This window comes from Dendropsophus ebraccatus, chromosome 4, assembly GCF_027789765.1.
Source record: "Dendropsophus ebraccatus isolate aDenEbr1 chromosome 4, aDenEbr1.pat, whole genome shotgun sequence".
Classification (NCBI taxonomy): domain Eukaryota; kingdom Metazoa; phylum Chordata; class Amphibia; order Anura; family Hylidae; genus Dendropsophus; species Dendropsophus ebraccatus.
This window is the reverse complement of record NC_091457.1, coordinates 152,618,597-152,634,337: the sequence shown is the minus strand read 5'-3', so window position 1 is coordinate 152,634,337 and position 15,741 is coordinate 152,618,597. Positions and strand designations below refer to the sequence as shown.

Here is a 15,741-nt window from a genome sequence, read left to right as displayed (position 1 = left end):
ACGCAGCGCCAGGAGGTAAACCACAACCTCATGAGCGTCGGGATGAGAAAAGTGACATGTCTGATGCCACTTACAAACTGGACCAGCAGGTTTATTGTGCCAGAAAAAACAAACAAAAAACCAAAAGAATTAAAACATCTGGGCATTTCCAGGTACAGTCTGTACATTTCGGGAACACTGAACTGATAAAAACGCAACAGTAGCTGCATGAGAGCTTCAGCAAATGTAGGGAAGGTAGAAGAACTGTCCGAAATACAGAAGGTTTCCAAAAGGCACTTCCCTACATACAACAAGTGAGATCGCAACTTGTTTCCAACAGAACAAATATAAAAAAAAACAAAAAAACAAAATGAGTGCTACGGAACCGGGGAGAACTTTGAAAAAGGGGAAGAAAAAAAAAAAACAAACAAAAAAAAAAAAAAGGATTCAATGTGATCCATTTGTTGAAATCTCACAGAGCATCATCTTTGACTCTTTGCTTGTCTTCATTGTCAGAACTGTGACGGTCATGGTCCTTGCTGTCGTAATCGCGTTTATGGCTTCTGTCTTTACTTCGACTTCTCTTGCGCGGCCTCTCCCTACTCGAGCTGCGCTCTTTCTTCCGTGACTTTTCCGAGCTGTCCGTCCGCCCGTGGCTGCTGCTTCTACTACGTTTGTTTGACTTCTCTTTTTGCCGGTTGGACTTTTCTTTGCTTCGGCTTCTCCCGCGAGCGTTTTTGCTGGGGCTCCTACTTTTTCGTTGCTTGCGCTCTTTGCTCCTACTTCGGCTGTGTCTTCTTTCTTTGCGGGATTCCCTGTCTTCTCTGTGTCGTCTGTCCTCTCGGTCTTTCCTCTCCTCGCTCCTCTTGCGTTCTTTTGATCGTTCTCTGGGTCTCTCAGTGTCCTTGTCCCTGCCGTTGCCCTTTTTGTCATAGTCCCGCTTCCTGCTCTTCTCGTTCTCTTTTTCTCTGTCTTTGTCTCTCCGGTCTGTCTTGCGCTCTCTGCTCCGACTTCTTGTCCTATGCCTCTCTCGACTTTTGCTTCTCCTACGTTCGTTGCTTCGTGATCTCCGTTTGTCTTTGGATTCGCGTTCTACCCGCTGACGTTCTCTTTCTCTCTCTAATTCCCTATCGAAACTCGAGGTTCCATGATGTTCCCTATGATGGCTTCGGCTCCTTGATCTCCTAGGAGACCTTCGAGGACTTACGGACCGTTTTGGAGACCTAGAAAAATGCAAAAATAATTACATTCAATGAGGAAAATGCTTTTTAAAATACACCCAGAATTCCCTGAAGAGCCTTCAGGTTAAAGGTTGACAAGTGATTGGCTTGCAGGTCAAGCATGCACACTGCTGCTCCATTCACTTGATATAGGATTGCTGAATAGAGTACAGTGCTCAGCCATCCCGAGCAGACGTCCAGTAAATGAATGAGGAGGCCACACTGCCCAAATAGCCCCTTTAAAACCATTTTAAAGGGATCGCCTGGCCACTTTTTTTTCTAAATGTGATTGGCCACAGTGGTCACATGGTTTTATCGAGAAGGACCATGAGGGGCTTAGACTGTTGTGGAATCCAGAAAGCCTCAGAAGTAAAGAGGAGTGCAACTGGAGCATTTTCGAGACAGATCGTGCAGCATTTAAATACCACTAGCTGACCAAGTTGGATGCAGCCCTAGGGAGTCCAGGAAAACATGAATACAGCCTAAGGGTGCGTCCACACGTAATAGATCCGCTGCAGATCCCTGCCCTGTACACTCTATGGGGAGACAAACTCGCATATACGTCACCTTCTCCACACTCCAGGGCTTGCTTCAGGGGTTCCCGGCTCGTCCAGCCAGTGAGCTTCCCCGCCGCAGCGCACTGATTGGCTGAGCGGGACATGAAGACGTCGGGAGCCCCCAAGAAAGCCGGAGTGGGGAGCAGGTGACATATAGGCTCCGGCGGCGGGCATATAACGGGGTGGGCTGCTGACAAACTCACAGCGGGATGTGCATCCCACTGTGAGTGTCTGCCCATACAGTGTACAGGGCAGGGATCCGCAGCGAGAAATCTGCTGTGGATCTGTTATGTGTGAACGGACCCTAAAGGTTGTATCTAAGTTTTCCAGGACTCCCTAGGGCTTCAACAAACAAGTCACCAGTATACCAATGCTGCACGATTGGTCCTGAGCATGCTCGAGTTGCACTTATCTCTACTCAGAATGTTAGCGACAGGGATTGGTAATGTGAGTATCACTTCTTATATTACTGGACAGTATTCTGAGCATTTAGTCACCTTGACCGTCTTCTCTCAACGTGTCGCTGAACTTCCTCTACATCTTCAGCAGTCTCTTTCTTGACCTTTCTTGGTCGACTTTTGATTTGCTGGTCTATGTGTTTCTGCACCGGAACGGGGATCCTTGGAAACAGAGTGGAGAACCACTCCAGCTTGGTAAGGAATGAACGTAACATCTCTCCTATTGTCATCACACAGCCTCCGCCGGCTTTCACATCCAGATCCTGCAAAAGGAGCAGAACGAAAGACAAAAAAGGGAGAAGAGTCTTGTAAAATGGCATCTTGCAAAGGGTGTCACAGAGCTACACCTTCAAACTGGAATTATCTAAGCTCGGACGCATCCATGATTTAGTGATCATAAGGTCACACATAGAAGCGTGCAGTCTACATTTGCTATATTTATTAGGAGTCAAGAGGCTGCTGCAATCCTCCATTAAGGTATATTCACACGTACCGGATCCGCAGCGGATTTCTTGCTGCGGATCCCTGCCTAGTAAACTCTATGGGCAGACAAACTTGCAGCAGGATGAACATCCCACTGCGAGTTTGTCCGCCAGCCCGCCCCGTTAACCCCCCGCCGCCGGAGCCTACACTTCACCTGGTCCCCACTCCTGCTTCCTTCAGGGCTCCCGGTGTCTTCACGTCCCGCTCAGCCAATCAGTGCGCTGCTGCGGGGCAGCGCACTGATTGGCCGAGCGGGACTTGCCGGGAACCCCAGAAGCAAACCGGAGCGGGGACCAGCTGAAGTATAGGCTCCGGCGGCAAGGGGTTAACAGGACAGGCTGCGGACAAACTCGCAGTGGGATGATCATCCTGCTGCAAGTTTGTCTGCCCATAAGAGTTTACTAGGCAGGGATCCGCAGCAAGAAATGCGCTGCGGATCCGGTACGTGTGAACGCACCCTTAATCAGTATTTGTAATATTGGGCCTGTCAAATTTACACATGTAGAAATAAATACGACTAATAGGACATGGTAACCGTGAATTTCAACATGCATTCTGAGGTGCAGCCTATCCAGGTAAGGAGGAGAAGGTAGAAGGAAAACCTCTGACGCTAAATCATCTCCAAATTTACTGCATTTCAGCCCTGTGCACAATTAAAGGCGAATCTTAAGGTAAAACTTCTTGCACTCACACACATGCATGTGTTCAGTTTTATTTCGCCCCATACAATTGGTGCAGCACAAAGATCTAGAGGAAAAAACAGCACGTTAGCTTATGGGAAATAAAATTTTCCATTTTGTAAACCATGTTGGGGCATGAAAAGTTCTTCATGTCAGAAACAGGATAGATCTTCCAAACCAGGTCCCTAAACTGGGGCGGCATAGAAAGATCTGAGGGTAAAAATGTAGACATGGTATAGTCGGTATGGTACGGGAGCCATTTTTCCACAACATGCCCGGGAAGGGGGTGGGTGGAAAATATATATCTACGTACCTCCCTGACCGCAGAGCTGCCACCACCTACTGCCGCTTCCTGGACTTGAAACCCAACGTGGCGTGGCAGACTCCATGAGCCATTCAGTGGCTGTAGAATTGTCCCGCCTCTGCTGCTGAGCCAGCCTGACACGTCACGTCCCAAGTCCGTTTTCAGACCAGAAAGTGGCAGTATGCGGGCGGCAGCGCTAAAGTCAGGAAGGTAAGTACATGGTTTTTTTTTTACCGACGCGTTTTGAAGAAATAGGTTCTGCCCAGAGTTCTCCTTTATAATATCTAGATATGGCAGTGTCATCTAGGGTCAGGGACTCCAGTTCTGCAGAACACCACATTGTAGACACTTGGTGCATATCTGGAGAACAAAGTGTAAGCGCTAAAGCAGCTATGGACTAGTGCAATCTCTCTAAGGGTACCAACACACATACCGTATAAGCAGCAGATACGCAGCAAATACGCAGCAGATTTGATGCTGTGTTCAGTTATTTAGATCTAATCTGCTGCGTTTTTGCTGCGTATCGCAGCAGTAAATACGCTGCGTATACGGTGTGTGTTTATACCCTAAAATTGGTTACAAAAGGTGCACAAAAAAACTGCATTGTGTAACCCTGACCTAAAGGCCCAATTACACGCTTGCTTCTTGTTCCTCGCTCACTGCCAGCACTATTACACGCATCGACAGTGAGGAAGGAGCTGCCTGGACGATCTTTATATCATCCGGGGAGCCCGTAGGAGATGGCGGCAATATGCTGTTGCTGTTCCTATTACACGAAGCAACAGCCAGCAGACCGTCGCTATCGTTCTAATTTTTAACATGTTAAAAAGACAGATCAGCTGACATCGTGCATGTCGGCTGATCATTGCCTTTTAAAGAGAAGCGATTATTGGCCATAACAGCCGATAATTGATCATCGCTTGGTGTAATAAGGTCCTAAGGTTTCGTCCTGGCCCATCGGTCACACGGCACACTGTTTGGCGCCAATCCTTTCACCACCCACCAATGTATACCTGTTGACAACGATCGCTAGACCGGAACATCCACAACTGTGATATATGGATACTATTGATTAATGGAGTGTAACCGATCTGCTATACAACTGGAGCGTACTTATGAAATTTAAAACCTTTATGAATAAACTGAATTTATTATCGATCTTCTGGTGGGCAATTGATTTATTTTCAACAGAAGGACTATAAGCTTAATGTGTACCCTATAAAAAGAGTGCCTGGGTATAGTGTCACTTTCCTGGCCTAAGGATCGCACACTTTGTGAAGTTCTCATTTCTGACAAGTAATAAAATAATACATTTGTACCAGCATCTGAAAGTCAAAGACAGATCAATACATGAGGTCATCAATATCCTGTTTCTGCATCGGCATGCACAAGAGGGAAAGCTGTACAAATTAAAAATTGAATTACCCTTGCTGACATACCTCTTCGTCATCGAGGAAGTCTTCATACCAGTCCCACAAGTCAGTAGGGGGTTGTGTGTACCTGGGATGGGAAAGGAAAGATATTCATGTAACATGCAAATAGAAATAATATTATATAATATATGGTATACTACTAAAGCCACCATGTTACGCAGATAGTACATAAACATTCGGCATTAATAGTAGATGACGTCACTGTCTTGTTCCCTGGAAATGAGAGTCTACTATGGACTTCGCCTGCTGAGGGGCACTGCAGCGTGAAGACCGGACCGGCCTGTTCTGAGCACTGTGGTGATGCGTTTTGTATATTATCTTTGAATTAACTTTATGTATTTTTGCAACAAGATATTAAGCAGCGAAATGTGTGTCCGACTGGATTTAGTATTAGACCAGTAAAAGCAAGCATATAAAAAACAGATTGTTAAATAGTAAAAACAAAGTGTAAACAAAGCCTAATATAGATTAGTAATTTACTTCTATTTAAAAATCTCAAGTCTTCTGGTACTTAACAGTTGCTGTATGTCCTGCAGGTAGTGGTGTATTCTTTCCAGTCTGACACAGCGCTGTCTGCTGCCACCTATCTCCATGTCAGGAACTGTCCAGAGCAGGAGAGGTTTTCTATGGAGATTTGCCACTACTCTGGACAGTTCCTGACATGGGCAGAGAGCACTGTCAGACTGGAAAGAATACACCACTTCCTGCAGGACATACAGCAGCTGATAAGTACTGGAACACTTGAGATTTTCAAATAGAAGTAATATAGGTATCTATATAACTTTCTAAAACCATCAGACCATTATTCCCCTCTTAATACTCTGTGCCCATGATGAAATTATGAAAATTCACGATCTACATAAATTCTTGTATAGTTTAAAAAGGATGAACCCCCCCCACCCCCGGACCAACCACTTACCGTATGTACATGAACCCAAGTGCCCTGATGTAAGGGGAGTCTGTGTGCGTGATGAGACCCATTACTTGTTTTCTTGTCAACTTCAGGGTAAAGAGTTTATAGAGAAGACAGAAGGCGGTGGATACAATGCCGCCTGTACCGACACCACGGACCTGTCAAAGCAATAAAAGGTTTTAATGAGAAACGGCTTTACATTAATAGCGTTTTCTAGGACTGTAATATTGATGAGGAATCCATAAGAAGGGCCATTAACATCAGATCGATCAGGGGCTGGCACTGTGCCCAGCAAACAATGAAGAGGAGGCTGCAGCATCATGAGCCGTTATCCCAGCAATCTGATACTGATGGGCAATAAATTATTGGCCTTTACTACAATAGTCACAGAAAACCCTTTAATTTGAGGGTGGAATAAACCCACAGTTGACATAAAGTTGTTATCTAGCATTATAAAAACATGGCTGCTGTCTTACAGAAACAGCGCGACTCTTATCCCCAGGTTGGGTGCGGGGTTTTGCAACTCAGTTACAAGCTTAATTGTAATACAGCACCCAAACCGGAGGCAAGAGTGGTGCTATTTCTTGAAGAAAGCGGCTATGTTTTTCTAAACCTGGAAACCCCCTTTAAGGTTTACATAAGCTGTAGTAGTTACTGTGATTGCATTAAAGGGTTTTCCAAACATATCTGCTTTCTTCTGGAAACAGCATTGCAGCTCATTTCTATTGAGGTGCATAGAGCAAGGTTGCAATACCACACACAACCTGAAAACAGAGGTGGTGCCGTTTCCATAAGAAAGCTGTGCGGATTTTTTGCATCTTTGACAACGCACTATTGCTTTCCATTTTGCAAACCTAATGGTCCCGCTTACTGGCAGAGAAGCAACGTTTCATAACTATATTCCTTAGGCTGGGTTCACACTGCGTTTTTTTCATCCGTTTTTTTTTTTTGCAAAAAATCGGATTAGGGTATGTTCATATCTCGTTTTTAGCCGCATGTCGGTGAACATACCCTTAAAAAAATGGATGCATTTGTGTGCATCCGTTTTTCCATTGACTTCCATTGTAAAAAAAACTGATCAAAACTGATTCGTTTTGATCCTTTTTTTTTTGTCACAATGGAAGTCAATGGAAAAACGGATGCACACAAATGCATCCGTTTTTTTCATCAGTTTTTCATCCATTTTTTGCAAAAAACTGATGAAAAAAAAACTAATTGCAAAAACGCAGTGTGAACCTAGCCTTAAATATATATATTTTTTTTTAACCCAAAAAAGGGTTAAGAGAAAATAAATAATGCAATAACCTAAAACAGTGATTTTCAACCTTTTTTTTAACCGCGGCACACTTTTTATACTTAAAAAATCCCGGGGCACACCACCAACCAAAATGGCACTAAAACAGTACGTATTATACATATAGTTAATAATATAGATTCTAAATGTATTTATACTCACTCAGTGTGAAACCTGGGCCTGTTTTCTTCTCCCCCCTGTGCTTCTCTCCAACATACTTCTCTCCTGTGCTTCTCTCCACCATACTTCTCCCCCCTGCTTCTCTCCTGTGCTTCTCTCCACCATACTTCTCCCCCCTGCTTCTCTCCACCATACTTCTCCCCCCTGCTTCTCTTCTGTGCTTCTCTCCACCATACTTCTCCCCCCTGCTTCTCTCCACCATACTTCTCCCCCCTGCTTCTCTTCTGTGCTTCTCTCCCCCCTGCTTCTCTCCCCCATACCCATGTTTCTCTCACCTCCTGCTTCTCCCCCATCCCCAGGTTTCTCTCCCCCATTGTTTTCTCCTGTTTCATAGGGGCACCATAGTTTGGGGAACTTTCCCCGCGGCACACCCGACCATGTGTCGCGGCACACTAGTGGAAAATCACTGACCTAAAAAGCCGAGCACAGATATCTTATCGGCCTCAGTGTAAAACACCAAAAATGAGAAGGCACGTACTTGTACTTACCCCCCCGCACATCCCGGTTTGTCCAGCAGTTTTTCGACTTCCTTTCTCCCATGGTTCAACATGATTTACCTAGAACAGTGAATAAGTCTCGTTATTAAAAACGTCTCATTTCCTTATCCACTATTTTGTACTGAAAAATGCTGCAAAACCGAGACAGACAAAGCCAATAAAGGAAGGTCAATATTCTGGAAGATAAATACAAATTCTCTTTACGAACTGGTTTCAGAAAGTTCTATTTAAAAATCTCAAGTCTTCCTATACTTATGAGCTGCTGTATGTCCTGCAGGAAGCAGTGTATTCTCTCCAGTCTGACAGTGCTCTCTGCTGCCACCTCTGTCCGTGTCAGGAACTGTCCAGAGCAGCAGCAAATCCCCATAGAAAACCTCTACGGCTCTGGACAGTTCCTGACACGGACAGAGGTGGCAGCAGAGAGCACTGTGTCAGACTGGAGAGAATACACTGCTTCCTGCAGGACATACAGCAGCTCATAAGTATGGGAAGGCTTGAGATTTTTAAATAGAACTTTCTGAAACCAGTTGATTTGAAAGAAAAATATTTTCACCGGAGTACCCCTTTAAAATTACCACTGAGATGTGGTAGTGGTCCGACTGCTGGGATCCTTGCTGACTACTAGGAGTGTGATGGCCCTCTATCCAGCATGCACACTACCTCCTCTGAAGTCTATAGCATTGATGGAGACAGCAAGTAGTAGCAGCGTGGGGTGTGTGTGTGTGTGTGTGTGTGTGTGTGTGCGTGTGCGTGTGGGGGGGGGGGGGGGTCGCGGCATGGGAATCCTATTTGTACTACAGGTGGAGGTTGAAGAATTAGGACCCCTGTAGATCTGACAGCTATAACAAATACTCAAGTAACCACTGTTATGCTCATACAGACCCCTGCTCGTACACCTGATATGATTGGGAGGCAATGACCTGCACAGGACCCCTTTATGTGATACAGAAAGTCATGCAAGTCTATGCAAGGACACATATTACTAGTATAGACCACTAATAGTAGTTAGGCAGGGGTCGTTTAAATTATTTTTTGCAGAAATCAGCCAAAAATGCATTTTTATCATGAAAAAGCTCTCCCCTTGTCTTCATTGTTCTCTTATGGAGAGGGGAGGGGTGGAGGGAGATTAGGCACCAAAACAGGACAACAAAGAGTTAATTTACAGCTACATCACTGGGCTATGTCCTCTGAAGTCAGCACTGATCTCTGAATACCGGCTTTCACACAGTTCCCACTGTGTAATCCTTTGTTTTCTGCTTGCGACTAATCTCCCTCCTCCCCTCTCCATAGGTTACACAGGGCTGACTGATGTGAAAAAAAAAAAAAAAAGTTGAGATTTCCTAATGAGCAGTGAATGAGAGAGGAGGGAGGGGGGGCCTTGGGAAAGGCTTTTTGAATGCAGATAATGGACTATTTGCCTAATAAACCCAATTACAAAGTTGTTTAAAATCACCTGGACTATTGATTTTTGCAAGAAAGAAAAAAAAAAAAAAAAAGACAGTGATGCTCTAATAAAGCTATATAAGAAATGTTAATCACTGGTTTCTTGCCCATCTCCTGCAGCTCCAGAGGGACAGGGCTGTCAGGTAGATGTAGTGCATTTATAATGCAGGATATGGGGGGGGAACATATAGGTCGGGCTGTGACTATCAGGTTAGTATCCTCAGCACACGGCTCTGCAGGCTCAGTGTTACACAACGGCTGACACAGATGCTTCTTATTCCTCCCACCATAAGCAGATGACAATGTGTTCTCTGGAACCAGAAAAACAAGCTTTACACTCAGTACGGCAATGTGACGCCGCTGCCAAATCCCTGACAGAGAGGAGCTGCTTCATGTGAGGATACAGGAGCTGTATAGCAGCATCCGAGGGAATCAGGGACGACTATAACCAAAGAGGCCAGTCACATGGCTGACAGCAGGACCACTGCATAACCTGCACACAGTGGATAGGAGATGGCGCAAGTCCGCAAGGAAATCATTGGAAATGGAGACGTCTTATGATGGAAAATAGATAGGTTTAACCTCCTTCCCACCTTGGCAGATTTACATCAACATTAGTTTCTCCTCACTTATAGGGGTCATTTACACGTTCCATATATACGGACGATCTAATATGGGACGTTATCCATAACTCCCGGCATCATCGTGACTGGTAATGCTGGGAGATGAGAATTACATCAGTAGCACATTGTATGTGCAGAAAGTCTGACCCCTTAGGGTTCTATTACACCAAGACATTTTTTTGACGACTAATCGTTCGCCCAATTACACGGAACTATGATCGTTAAGATCGTTCCTGCGGTCGTTTTGTCGTCGCTATTGCGTACGTTTCAGCTATGACTTCTTATTAAGCCAAATGATCAAACAATAAGAATAGGTCCGAATTCTATCAAACAACTAACGATATTTCGTTGGTCGTTTAACCGTTGTCTGCTATTACACGTTACAATTATCGCTTAAATCCAAACGATCTAACAATATTTTGAACGATAATCGTCCAGAGTAATAGGACCCTTAGGGTCCTATTACACGGAAGCGATTTTTAATGATTAATGAATAACGATAAACTATTGCAAATGAGATTGTTTATCGTTAACCTGAAATCATTCACCATATTACACAATGGTCGTTAGTTACCATCGTTACCATGATTGTTTATTCCTTCTGATCCCAGCAAAACAATGGACAATGTGCAATTACAGTGAACGATTAGTAAACAAATGTGGAACTTGAGCGAACGGTTAACAATAATTTTAGCTTCAGAACTAAAACAACACCACAAAAGATTTTTCGATTGTTGACTAATTACACAGATCATAATTTAAATACGAATGATATGATTTTTCGCACGATAATCGTCCCGTGTAATAGGGCCCTTAGGGTGGTATTACACGGGCCAATGGGGGCCCGATACCTGTAAATGAGCGCTGATCTGCTAGATCGGCCCTTGTTTACTGGGCCTATTACACGGCCCGATAATCGTTTAACAAGAGCTGCAAGGACATCGTTACTGATGTCCTTGCAGCCCTTGCTTAAACTATATACTTTACCTATCCATGATCCAGAGCTGCTCCTTCGGTCCGCTTCAGCTTACAGGCCGCTCTGAAGCTCGAGCGCGGGACAAGGGCAGAAGCGGACCGAAGGAGCAGCCCTGGAGCATGGATAGGTAAAGAATATCGTCAGTCGCTGGCCGCACACCACTATTACACGTAGCAATGCACGATCGGCACCCGACAAATATAGGTTCTAAACTATAACGATCAGCCGATTATCGTTGTCATTAGCTGATCGTTATGTTTATTACAAGGAGCAATAATCAGCCGATTATCGTTCCAAGTAATAGTACCCCAAAGTCTCCCTTCATTGTACCATACAATCTAGTACAAACAAGAGGTGGGGGAATTCAGTGGCGTGAACCAGAAAATGGTCACACACACACACACTTTTTGTATATTAGTCTTTGTTGGCTTTTTATTGTGGTCAAAAATCATCAATTCTTCCATAGATTTCTTTTTTTTTAAATCATCATTGTATTTATTTGTGGTGATACCAAATGGGAATATTGCGGTTTACATCCGGGGGCTGAGCCTGTATGAAGCTTTGCACAGCTGAGTGTCTGCTACACTGTATGGAGGACAACAATCTCCTGTGAGTGTAAATTGGAGACAATACACGGACAGATGTGGCGATGTCCTTGGAGGAAGGCAGCCGTGATTTTATAATTGTAGACAATCCCTTTGAGGGCTTATTCACTAGGTGCCCTGAGAGACCTGACTACACCTTGGGAATAAAGCCGAGCTGTAACACACAGGAGAGGGAGGAATCATGGCTGCTCACAGACGACTGACTAGACTGGATGCAATAGTAAAGCTGTAATATGCCAGAGGATGACCCCCTCTCATTACACTTGCTGAGAGGGGTAATGTCCCCGGGCACTTAATATTTATACGAGTGCGGATATCTTGGTGCAGAGAGACTATTAATACAAGAAAGGTCTGGCTAAAAAACAGAAATGACCGCTGCAATGTGAAGTATATGTTGTAAGAAAGGATAAGGACATAAGACCCCAGTACAATAGGTGAGTTGTTCATAGGAAACCCCTTTAAATGATAGGCATGTATGGCATCGGACACAGGCAACTATAGGCTATTGGGGCATAGGTTTCCAGAAGCATGATTCATGGATGCCGAACAGAAACCTGACGCTAATGCTGCCTGAACCACAGACACAATGACTGACAGGTCCCCAGTCTGTACCGTGATGTATGATGCAGTATCAGTATTGTCATGTGTGAACAGGCCTCAGTGCAGAGGTCTTTGGTGTCTTCCCTGGATTAAGGCCGTATTACACAGCGGAAAGAGAGGGGTAAGCAGGCACAGATCTACTAGAGGCTATTACACGGTTCAATAACCAACCGCACGGACATAGCTAGAGATGTCTGAGCAGCACTTGCTTTATAAAGAAAATATAAAGATGTTCTATACTTACCTCTCCACGCTCCCCCCACTGAGATAACCCATGGGTGAACAATCCCTCACTCATGATCATTGTCTATTACAGATAACAGGCAGTATCTACCTGATTTAGCAGATAATCGCTCTGTGATAGGGCCTTTACCTCCACGCCCAAATAGGAAGAGATTGATCAATCAGGGATTAAAGGGCGGGGGAGGGAGCAGCCTGGTGACTCACAGCCCGGTTCCTGGTCTGCACCACACATCACTGTACATACTGCATCATACATCAGCGTACAGAGAAGGCCGCCTGCCTGACATCAAGCATCTACGGATAATAGGATTTGTATAGCGCCAACAGAATCCGCAGCGCTTGGGTTTCCTTATGAAGCTGGGTCAACAATCAGGTTTTTTTTTTTTTTTTTTGCAAAAAACTGATCAAAACGCATCCTTTTTTTAACATACAGGCAGGATTGCAGGATTATGCCTTGGGGCTATTTTATGCAGCTGGAACTGGGGGGTTAATTGAGATGGAAGGAATTGGTCCAATTGTGGCACAGAAGCTTCCAACCTCAGATAAAGATAAATGTCACAGTTCAGTAGGTAAACAGAGCAAAGCCTCCCTTCAGATAACCAAGGAATATCATGTGGGTTGGCAAAGAAAGGAAAGACTTATGGGGGTCTCCCGACCACTGATGGGTCAGTCCCAGTGGTGAATCAATATTGGAAATTATAGATTTAGGAATGGGAGGACCACGGTTCAACTATATAAAGTATGCTATAAAAAGGTCACAACTATACCTGCTCAGTGACTGTATATACAAGACATCAGATTTATACCGCATGCTAGCAGAGACGTCAGTGGTGGGTATGTAAGGTGATAGGTAGGTGCACACTATACTATCGCACCCCCCCCAATTGGCTTTCATCTCAATGGATCAAACAACGTCCACAAGTGCATAAGTTTAGTTTTTGAGCGTATAGAAAAGACAAAATAAGTAAATAGTGTAACCAATGGGGAGGAGGATCCTGGGCCGCTGGTGTCCATTATGGCATGATGCAGCCTCTCAGGTTCTCTTTTGCTCATACGGACATGTGTGAATAGAGACCAAGCCTCCTCATCATATACTGCACCCAGGAATACGCTCCCTGTACTTCCAGCAGCAAAGGACACTAGAGAGGATATAGGGCAGTGTTACTCACCCTGCCGCTCTCCAGCTGCTGCAAAACTACAACTCCCAGCATGCAGGCATAATAAGGGTTGTCATTTTGACACAGCGGGGGAGCTACACTGTCGTTGCTGTCAGGGCATTATGGAAGTTGTAGTTCTATACCAGCGGGTGGGGTAGAGATCAGTGAAGTCTTTAGCTGTCAGTGAACGATGGGAGTTGTAGTCATGCACCAGCTGTAGGGCCACATGTTGGGTAACACTGTCTTTGCCAGGGCATGATGGGAGTTGTAGTTCTATACCAGCTGGTGAGCCAAAGGTTGAGTAACACTGTCTTGGGCTTTCAGGATATGATGGGAGTTGTAGCAGTTCTATACAAGCTGGTGAGCCACAGGTGGAGTAACATTGTCTTTGGCTTTCAGGGCATGATAGGAGTTGTAGTTCTGTACCAGCTTTTGAGCCACAGGTTGAGTTAGGGTCCATTTACACAGAAAGATTATCTGCCAGATTATCTGCCAAAGATTTGAAGCCAAAGCCAGGAATGGATTTGAAAAGAGGAGAAATCTCAGGCTTTCCTTTATGACCTGATCTCTGTTTATAGTCTGTTTCTGGCTTTGGCTTCAAATCTTTGGAAGATAATTGTGTAAATGGAGCCTAACACTGTGTTTGGCTGATGGGAGTTGTAATTCTATAACAGCTAGTGAGCCACAGGTTGAGTGGCACTGTGTTTGCCATTCAGGATATGATGGGGGTTGTAGCAGTTCTATGCCAGCTGGTGAACACGGTCTTTGGTTTTCAGGGCATGATGGGAGTTGTAGTTCTGAACCAGCTGGTGAGGCACATGTTGAGTAACCCTGTGTTTGGCTGATGGGAGGTGTAGTTCTGTACCAGCTGTAGGGCCACATGTTGGGTAACACTGTCTTTGCTAGGGCATGATGGGAGTTGTAGTTCTGTACCAACTGGTGAGCTACAGGTTGAGTAACACTATCTTAGGCTTTCAGGATATGATGGGAGTTGTAGTTCTATACCAGCTGGTAAGCCACAGGTTGAGTAACAGTGTTTGGCTGATGGGAGTTGTAGTTGAGCAGCAGCTGTAGGGGCACACGTTGGGTAACACTGTCAGGGCATGATGGGAGTTGTAGTTCAGCAGAAGCTGTAGGGCCACATGTTGGGTAACACTACTACAGGGCATGATGGGAGTTGTAGTTCAGCAGCAGCTGTAGGGCCACATGTTGGGTAACACTGTCAGGGCATGATGGGAGTTGTAGTTCAGCAGAAGCTGTAGGGCCACATGTTGGGTAACACTACTACAGGGCATGATGGGAGTTGTAGTTCAGCAGAAGCTGTAGGGCCACATGTTGGGTAACACTGTCAGGGCATGATGGGAGTTGTAGTTCAGCAGCAGCTGTAGGGCCACATGTTAGGTAACACTACTACAGGGCATGATGGGAGTTGTAGTTCAGCAGCAGCTGTAGGGCCACATGTTAGGTAACACTACTACAGGGCATGATGGGAGTTGTAGTTCAGCAGCAGCTGTAGGGCCACATGTTAGGTAACACTACTACAGGGTATGATGGGAGTTGTAGTTCAGCAGCAGCTGTAGGGCCACATGTTAGGTAACACTACTACAGGGCATGATGGGAGTTGTAGTTCAGCAGCAGCTGTAGGGCCACATGTTAGGTAACACTACTACAGGGCATGATGGGAGTTGTAGTTCAGCAGAAGCTGTAGGGCCACATGTTAGGTAACACTACTACAGGGAAGCATTGATCAGCAATCCTCTCAGCAGCCCTGCCCCCACTCCTCACCTTAAAGTAGATCTCGTCCACCACCTCATGGTAGGTCTTCAGCTCATACAGCTGCACCTTGAAATATGGAGAGGACAAGATGTTGGTCAGAATCATTGGGTTCAGGTTCATAGTCTTTTCATTGCCCCACAGCGGCAGCACATTCCCAGGCTTCCCAGAGGGGGCAGATTTGTTCCCACCACCACCTGTCTGAGTGGGTTGCGGGGTCCCCGCCAGGGCCGCCGCGTTGTTATTCGCCATATCGAACCGGAGAAAATATGGCGGCTGCCTCACCGGACAGCAGGAAGTGACGTCACGTAATGGGAAAAAAA

At 45.3% G+C, this 15,741-nt stretch overlaps 1 protein-coding gene across 1 annotated transcript; it reads right to left on the bottom strand.

Annotated features, from left to right (window-relative positions):
• Window positions 1–399: 399 nt before the first annotated feature.
• PRPF38B (pre-mRNA processing factor 38B) lies at window positions 400–15,725 on the bottom strand. Its single transcript, XM_069967474.1, has 6 exons — window positions 15,431–15,725; window positions 7,990–8,058; window positions 6,034–6,185; window positions 5,121–5,181; window positions 2,254–2,477; window positions 400–1,202 (listed from the first exon to the last, which is right to left on the bottom strand). The coding sequence occupies exons 1-6, from the start codon at window positions 15,668–15,670 to the stop codon at window positions 452–454; spliced, it is 1,497 nt and encodes a 498-aa protein (XP_069823575.1). The 5' UTR covers window positions 15,671–15,725; the 3' UTR covers window positions 400–451.
• Window positions 15,726–15,741: the final 16 nt, after the last annotated feature.